Genomic DNA, 8,925 nt, shown 5'->3' on the forward strand with positions numbered 1-8,925 from the left:
GCATGTGTTTTTAAATCGCAAAAATGAACCAAATTTTCAATTTTGGGGAAAATCTGAAGACGCAAATTGTCAGATAATAAAAAAAATCCCCATAACTTTTTCACAAATTTTTGTCATTTTTGTCTATTTGTCATTTGTCACTAATTTTTGTCATTTGTCATGTATTAGTTTTCAAATAAGGTATATGGATTTTTTATTATTTTTGATCTTCGTTCGATTTTGGCATATATTGGCCAACTAATGTGCAACCAAGTTCGAGAAAGTATTATAATAATCAATCATTGTTTTGAAGGAATTTCAAAACTTGTTTCCAGATTTTGGAAACGCATTTGAATTTAAACAAACAGCTGCATTAATTTACAGCTCAAATAAGTCCTGTCGCCAATAACAAAAATCTACACGTTCTTCATTTGCGACTTTTTTTCCCTCCTCTGATTCCTTTTCGAGTTGCTGTTTATTCGCTTCTATCTGGCTATGATTGAGGAGATTCAGCCATCCCTCCTAAGTATGGGTGTATGTATGCATGTCGTTCCAGAACTGCTGGTTTCTACCCCTCCCCTAGCCTGGGCTGGGTACTCTCTCGGGGTTGAAGTGAGGCCGCGAAAAGTATGGACAGGCGAAACAGGAGAAAAAAAAGATAAAACTATACCATCGGAACCACAGAGAGCCAACGAAAGTGAACTAGGCCTACCACATTTCCCATATGGAAAAGATATCTAGGCACAACCTCACCGACTCACCACCTAGTCGTTGTGCTTCAAATAAAAAATATTAAACTCCAATGGAATTGCAGCTCACAACATCATTGGGACGAGGAAGAGAGAATAAGTAATTGGAGGCCTAAATCGTTGAGGAAAATGTGCATTATTTCGATTTTGGACGTCGCCAGTGCCAGCTCGAGTACGCAATTCAAAACAAACCTTAAATAGGTAGCAGAGGAAATTACAATAAAAATGATTGTGATAGTAGCTGAGCGGTCGAGCTAAGTGTTTCTTCATTTGGTATAATATTTGCTGCGTTGGAGGTCATACGCTGAAAAGTGCCACCTTCCCCGAGTACCTGGTGAATCCAGGTATAGCCATCAACCTTGCGAAACAGTGCACAAAGTCGGTCACAACAGTTGGAGCACAACCTTTAGAGAAGGCATCGAATTCAATCTAATCTGACAAGTATTAGAAACTAATTCCACTTATCAGCCACTTTCTCAGTTTAGAGCTTAGAGAATTGGCATCGGTGCTCGTGCAATAACATCAAAACATCGCCGTGTAGCTCCTCCAGTTATCAAAATCTCGACAAATGGAAAACCAGACCTGCCGTCATAATCTTCGTCACTAGCACTTAATTTGACGTCGACGTCGTCTCGCTGGTGACAAAAATTACAGTTACTTTCGGAATCTCTGGGCAGATCAGCAACAACAGCATCTCAAAACATCTAGGAGAGTGTGGTACTGTGCGGTTAGAAGAAAACCACATCGCCCAAACCAAACCGGATCGGTCGGTTTGTTTCTGGCAGCAAAAAACTCGACCATGTCTACCGCAGCTTTGGCCAATGGCCTCAACCTAACAGTGGACCGGGAGTTCCGATACATAGTCCAGTGGTTCACCGAGTGGAGTGAGTTTCAGCGGGAGGATTTCGTTCCGGTTTTGGCATCCCATCTGGCCAGCCTCCAAGGCGGAAATCAACCGGCCTACGTAAATGGAATAATCAGTGCCATGGCAGCCGTCAGCAGTCAGGATAAACCGATGAGCCTGTTCCAGTGTCGGGTAAGTACCAAAACAACAGTTGTTTCCTTATCACAAAGCGCGGAACTTTTGCATGTTAACGAACGAATAAAAAAAAACAGCCCGCGTACAACCGAGCTGGAACGCTGTTTAGTAAACATATGAAATGAGCCGGAACCGATGGAGCGATTAATGGCTTCATTAGAGCTGACACCGCCGTAGTGGGTCCAACATTTCGCCAAACTTTTTCAGTCCGGCTTCTGTTGGCTAACTTACATATCATCAATGACCATTGCAAGTTCAATAGTTTTATTTTGTCTGTGGTTTGATTGTTATCTTTTTTTTAAATCGTTTTATTACTTTTGTTAAAACCGAATTTTTAAACATGATTTTCTCAAAATAGAAAAAGCTAAAAAAATCAGCCAGTACAACTTTACTGTTTGAAGATCAGGAGGTTTAAGTTCGTAGTTATCTGATACTAGCTGACCCGGTGTGCTTTGCTACACTTTTAAAAATCGAATGATGTTTTTAGAATTTACTCAATTTTTTATTGTGTTGTTGGCATTATTTTAAATCAAATTATAACATAATTCATAAGCAACCGCTATCAAATGAGAGCTGCAGCTGGAGTATCGGATTGCTATCCAAAAATAACTTTAACTTATATTATGAATCTTGATCTATAAATTTTTTTGAAAGATCTGATAATTTTAATGTTTCTTTAAGCTTCGCCCTAAAATAGGAGGGTCTCAAATAAATCGTACGCAAACAATCCAACTGATGAAATATGGTTGTTTTTGCTTGATATATTCTGGATTTATGCTAAAAAACTGATAAGAGAGCAACTCATCATTTTAAAGATTCTAGGAACTTTTTTTTACAAGTGACGATATAATATGAAAAATGTATATATATATCCTGTCGAGGCGCCAGTGATGGTGAAGGTGCGCCCAAAACTCTTCGTAGAGATCAACATACGAAACCGACGCTTGCTTCGGATAATATCGCACGACTGAAGCAACGTGAGGTCGCAGCAGACTACGCGCAATCGATCGAAGTAGCGCTTCTGGCAGAGGGCGAGCTTGATGAAGCCCCTCTCGAGGAATGTTGAGATACCATCAAGACAGCCAACAACAGCGTTGCGGAGAATGTCATCGGGCATGTGGAACGAACAATTCGGAACGACTGGTTCGACGAAAAGTGTAAGAGAATGATGGATGAAGAAAACGCCGCCGGGCGGCAGTAGTGCAAAGAGGCACCCGTGGAAACGTGGAAAATCATCAAAGCTGTAGACGAAGCGAGTCCGAATTTTCCAGGAGAAAAAGTGCCGTCTGGAGAAGGAGGAGCTCGCGGAGCTGGAGCATCTGCATCGTTCTCAGGAAACATGAAAGTTCTATCAGAAGCTCAACGCATCCCGCAAAGGCTTCGTGCCGCAAGCCGAATTGTGCCGAAATCTCGGCTCACTGGTTACCGCAGACAATGGCATCTGCTGTGAGATCCGGGGGCAAATGATCAGCGGAAGTCGTTCCTACTATGGATTTCGCAATCAACTGCGGTCGAGAAGACTTAGCCCTCGCACGAAGTGTAACTTGTACACAACGCTCATTAGACCAGTTGTTCTCTAAGGGTACGAGACGTGGATATTGCTCGAGAAGGACCTGCGTACACTCGGAGTATTCGAGCGACAGGTGCTAAGAATCAACTTTTGCGGCGTGCAGAAGAACGGAGTGTGGAGGCGAAGGATTAACCGCGACTCTACGGCGAACCCAGTATCTAGAAGGTGGCGAAGTCTGGATGGATAGGGCTGGGCAGGACATGTTGCTAGAATATCGGACCACTGTCCTTCGAAATTGATGTTCGCTACGAATCCGGTAGGAACGAGACTAGCTGGGTGCAACGAGCGTGGGATGTCCGAAAAATTGGAGAACGGTTGCTATGGACCGAGTGAATTGGAGAGATGTTGCTCATGAAGTTATGGAGGACGGTATACTATGGAAATAAATTAATAATTATTCCACAGGAACTAGCCAGTTAGGAACTCGAAAACTCGTCGGCAAGAAATGGTGAGGATTTTACCGAAGGTAAAATGTTGATCAAAAGAAAGATCGATCCAGTGTCGTTACCTTGTCCATTGTATCATGGGCTAGGAGGACGAAATCGTGGACGAAGAGCCGAACATGAGGCCGTTGTAAACTCTCTGTCACCTGTCAGGATGCAAGAAGCGCAAAGAAGGCTTGAGACAAATTAGAGATGGCTTTTAAAGACGACGGTATCTACAGAAGAATTAGGTTGCTTCAACAACTCGTATCGTCAAGGCTAGGAAGTTTTCCAAACACCGATGCGAGGTTGACGAAATTATTTCAACAAGCGACATACTGTCGGAAATTAATTTTCCTGTAAGCGACGAATGAGTGGCTTAAATTCTGCTGTAGGGTTTGTTACTCCCCGATGATTATGGGACTAGAAGCGTCCGGTAAAGTCCTGAGGTGGTCCAATGGCGTCGATGCGATCCGGAGTTGATGACAAACCTGTTGACTGTTGAAACGATTTTCGAGAAGGGATTGAGAGTTGTTTTCATAATCAACGAATGCAAGATTCTCAACAAAAATGGTGAGAAACGAAATTTGCTATTGTTTCACCGAACGAAGTTGTAAAACACCGAAATTATGTTTTCATGTGAGCTTAGCACAATTATGCCAAATTATGGTTTCAAAGAAAGCTTATTGATACCTTGTTCAACAAGCTTTTTCCAAAGGAGTTTTGAAACACAACGATACTAAATTTTAGGTGTAGTCGAGACAAAAAATGGCATCATTATACTCTCAAAATTCGTTTTGAAGTTGTGACCAGGTTTTAATGAAACCCTACCCTTAGCACATCTGTTGTACCCGCATATGGAAAGTGAAACCCAAATTTTGGCATTGTACCACCTTTATTAGGGAAAAAATGATACCAAAATTTACCTTAAAGGATGATAGCAAAATAAGGTGTAATTTTGCCATAAAAGTCTGCTTGGGTAGCTATATTTTTACGACGAATTTGTTCGCTAATTTCCGATCGCAGATCGGCACTGAGCCAGTGAAATAAACTAATACGCTATAAGTGAACAATTTCACTTATCTATTTATAAGCATCACTGTGATATTCAACTCTTTTCTCTGTTGTCTTAAACCGCGTCTAAATTTGTTACAATTTATAAAACTTCTCAACAGTCCATCTTAAACTATTCATCTTTTTAGGTTAAACTATTCAACGAATGGTCCAGCAAATGGCCCGAAGGCCAGGGTGCCAAACTTCTGGAGCGTCTGACGGAAATTGACTCCGACTTCGGCCACCAGGTGGAACAAGAGCTTGCGGGTAACGGTCGATCAACGCAGCCAAACTCAAACGAACCGTTCACGAACTTCAGCGACGACCCGGAGGAATCTTCGACCCCGCAACTAGTCGTGACACCGTCGGTATCCGAACATCACAGCAGCAATGGCAACAACGTGACGATTGTGAGCATTTCGGCACCCGATTCTGATCTGATGAACGCAGAACCGATTGCCTTGGTCATTGGGGAAGAATGAACATTCTCCCTTCCGATCGTTGAATCATTCCCTTAGGTTCCTCTTCCCTGGGCAGGGAAAATCACGCACGGAACACACGAACTGAATCCATATCTGTTACAAATTAGCATTGTGAAGCAGCTCGTTATATTTATTTTTAATCCAAGCTTGACCTTTTCCACATTCCAACTGCAGTGCTTTCTGCTTGAAACAGAATCTGCATATTTAACTAGTAATTTATTGTAACTGATTAGCATTAACATTTTCCCTCGACATTGACGAATATCGTATTAGGTTCTCTTTCATTTATCAATTCAAATCTAGCTTTCAGTTCTATTTATCTCACTGAAGGAAAGAATCTGCAACTCCCACACAAAACAACGTTGTTCAAATGCATAACGCAAATATCTTTCCCCTAACATATGTATGTATTTATCGTGTTGGTAGTCGTTAAGCAATTGATGAGAGAAGCAATTATAAATTTGCCATACTAAAAGTTCTCAATTATAAACTAGAATCTATATTTTAACAAGTTTTTAAAAATTACAAGAATAAATACAATCAAACAAACGAGCGAAGAATAGCTGTGGTGATTCGAAAATCTTCTAAAGAAAGCCGAATAGGTTTACGCTACGTAATTTGAAATAAAGAATCAAAATAGTTGAAGCCACTACTTAGAGAGGTTAATGAAAAACAACAATTCACTGGTTAGAGACGCTAGCAAACACTAGAGGCAAAAACATCGTTAAACCCAACATTCACATTCCGAAGCGTTCGAAGAATGTTTCAGACAAAGCATACACTGAAGATACAAACAGACGAGAAAAAAAAATAATTTAATGAATTAAGAAGGCGTGATAAATATCTAATAAAGAGACACTCACACCGAAGTAAACGGAAACCATGCTTGTTTTTTTTTAATTTTATTTTTTCAACGTAAACCTAAACACCCTTGCTTTGCCCTATAGGGTGCGGGTTAAGCCAAAACCAATACATTTCAGAAAACGGTTACATACAGGTTACATATCACGTCTGTAGATGATTGTAAGTCTTCAATAGAATTCAGGATTTCAGGAAACTGCATACGGTAGCTGCAGTGAACGAAATCTTGCTAAACTCGACCGTTTGCAGAAAAAAGCCGCGCGATCAATCACTGAAACCGACATGAGTGCAGACGCGTGTCTAAGCGGTGGTGCGTGCTTCAACTGCGCACTCAGCCATGGCAAGTAGGGTGAACCCGGCGGGTGTTATCTCTGATAGACGTTAGTCAGTAGCTTGGAACCTCGAACGTTCCCATGAGAGGATCTTCCCATAGCGCCCATGTTGAAATTTGTAATTCGCAGATCAATCAGACTGCCAATCTACTGTTCACACCTTGTGACAGCATGATGTTGATAAGTTTTGCTAAATGGATCACGATCATGTTAAATGATCTTAATTAGGGTGTTTTTTTTAATTTCAAAAAGCGATCATGGAATTCAACAACCAACAGATGTTCATTTTGAAAAAAAATCGATATCCCGACCTTTTTCAGTGTTATTGTGCGATTTACTTCGAACTTCATGAGAAGTTTCTGGCAGTTACTACAGTCGATGAATTTGCGATTTGGGTTTTTATTTATTTTTCTGATCTTACGCTATTCAGGCCGAAATTTGGGATCACTTTTTCAAAATGCATTCTATGGCTGTTCTAAGCGTTTTTTTTTTTAATTTTGAATCATTCTCAGTATCTCGAGTAAGAACCATTTTCGCACTTTGTTAAAATATCAAACTTATGGCTATTATAAGCGTTATTGGAGTGAAGCGATTGTGAATTTCATCCATTTTTAATATGAACATCTCGATAAAGTTTATCATTTAAGCCTACTTTCTTTTACAGTAACTCTTGAAACTGACTTGACTTGACTTGACTTAACTTTGAAGAAAAAAAAAATTAAGTTCTGGATTAAAAGACCGAGAGACTTCCGTAATGATACTTATTAATTCAAAAGGACTAATTTATACTATGAATATTGACCTCTCTGTCTGCTGTCAGCTACCCGATAGTGCTTCGATGACGATGATGATGTGTTAGTGTGCCATCCCAACACCTCCCCTTTTAAGTAAACACGGTAGGGTTCAAAACGGACCGGAAACCGACGCTGCCTAGATGATAGGCAAACCAACTCTTCCAGTTCCGGTACCCTTACAGGACCTCTCGCGGAATTCTTGCTGGAATCGGATCGCATTTTCAGATTCAACGTGGGGTTGTTCAGGGACGTTAGGTTTTGTTGAGTTGAGACCCCAAGTGTTGAGAAGAATGCCCAAAGCCGATGATTCGGCTTGATTTGTGATTTCTGCCGTTCCGGAAGCCACACGTTATACATCACGTTGCCAATGCGTTCCACAACCTCACCAGCAATAGACTCATCTAATAACTAAACGATGAAAATTCGACATTCCTTCGAGAAATGCGGATGTTTTTTAAGGGTCTTTAAATGTGTGAATTTGTATTGAAAATTAACCAACTTAATTAAATCATTTGGCAAAGAACCCACGAGAATCTACCGACATTTTTTCCATGCATTTAGATTAGGGATGAGCAACCTTTTAAGCCAACGGGCCAATATTAGTTACAAATTTTGTCGGTGGGCCGCAACATTACTGCAGATAATCAGCAGTTCGATGAACATAAGACCAAAATAAATAAATATCAACAAATATCTTTAAATAAAATGAGAATTTACAATCATAAGAATGCATTTTACATCATTCAACAAATTGACCAGGCAATATCAGCCGAAATTTATTAGGTAGATCACAAAATAAAAGTCAGTTTTTGTGGTCATTTTAAAATAACTATTTTTTTTTTCAAATAGGTAATTTGGATTTTTCCCCCCCAAACGATCGTCTTTTTGAACAGAACTTTTTAAGCTTAACTTTTTTTCTACTCAAAAAGGAAAATTTTCCAAGGTTTTTTTGCGGAACTGCTGTCTTTTCAGCGTTGGAAGTTGATTCGTTGTTTAGAAAAATAATAATTGCAATCTAAGCCCTGATTTTTTTACGGTAAAAGGAACTTTTTTTTGTCATGAAATTTGTAATAAGATGATGAGCAAAAGCTGTCGATATGCGTGAAAAACTATAATCACAGAGAACTATAATTTCACAGAACACTAAACAAATTTTGACAAAGAATCTTGGTTGCAGTCTACGTTCTCTATTGGTTAATTGTTTCTAAAGATTCGAAAAGATTTTCCTAACCAAATTTTCATACTACTGGGATAGGCCTAGGATTAAGGACATCATTACGTGATATTCTGGGTTAGAAGGATCGATGGTTTCAATTAAACTCATTTTCGAATTTAAAAAAAAAATGTTGGCTCACCACTCTAAATCCGGAAGAGAAATCATGCACCTGAGGATAAACTGACAACGATTGGAGATAAGATTGGGAAATGCATAATTCAAGACTGAAAAACTGTAGTACTTAAAATTGAACTGCAAAATCCAGAAATTATAGTATCAATTGAAAACAAAACCAGAAGAAATAAAAATATTCAGTTTATAGAATGTTTAAATACTTCTTATAAAATTGAAAAAGTGGTCGGCTCAAAATGATTGGATTTGTATCGCTGATTTATGAGAATCTTTTGAATTTGTTATTTTCAAAATGA

General features: G+C 39.5%; 1 protein-coding gene across 1 annotated transcript; it reads left to right on the top strand.

Moving 5' to 3' along the window:
• The first annotated feature begins 617 nt into the window (after positions 1-617).
• Positions 618-6,174, top strand: LOC129739491 (uncharacterized protein C14orf119-like). The gene is made up of 2 exons (XM_055730962.1): positions 618-1,764; positions 4,962-6,174. The coding sequence occupies exons 1-2, from the start codon at positions 1,528-1,530 to the stop codon at positions 5,292-5,294; spliced, it is 570 nt and encodes a 189-aa protein (XP_055586937.1). The 5' UTR covers positions 618-1,527; the 3' UTR covers positions 5,295-6,174.
• The last annotated feature ends 2,751 nt before the right edge of the window (positions 6,175-8,925 follow it).

The sequence above is a fragment of the Uranotaenia lowii genome, chromosome 1 (assembly GCF_029784155.1).
Source record: "Uranotaenia lowii strain MFRU-FL chromosome 1, ASM2978415v1, whole genome shotgun sequence".
Taxonomy (NCBI): Eukaryota; Metazoa; Arthropoda; class Insecta; order Diptera; family Culicidae; genus Uranotaenia; species Uranotaenia lowii.

What these genes read in the sequence shown, in the direction of transcription:
- LOC129739491 (XM_055730962.1), top strand. Translation starts at nt 1,528, where the DNA reads ATGTCTACCGCAGCTTTGGCCAATGGCCTCAACCTAACAGTGGACCGG. An exon ending in TGAGCCTGTTCCAGTGTCGG is followed by an intron (nt 1,765 to 4,961) that starts GTAAGTACCAAA and finishes TCATCTTTTTAG; the next exon opens with GTTAAACTATTCAACGAATG.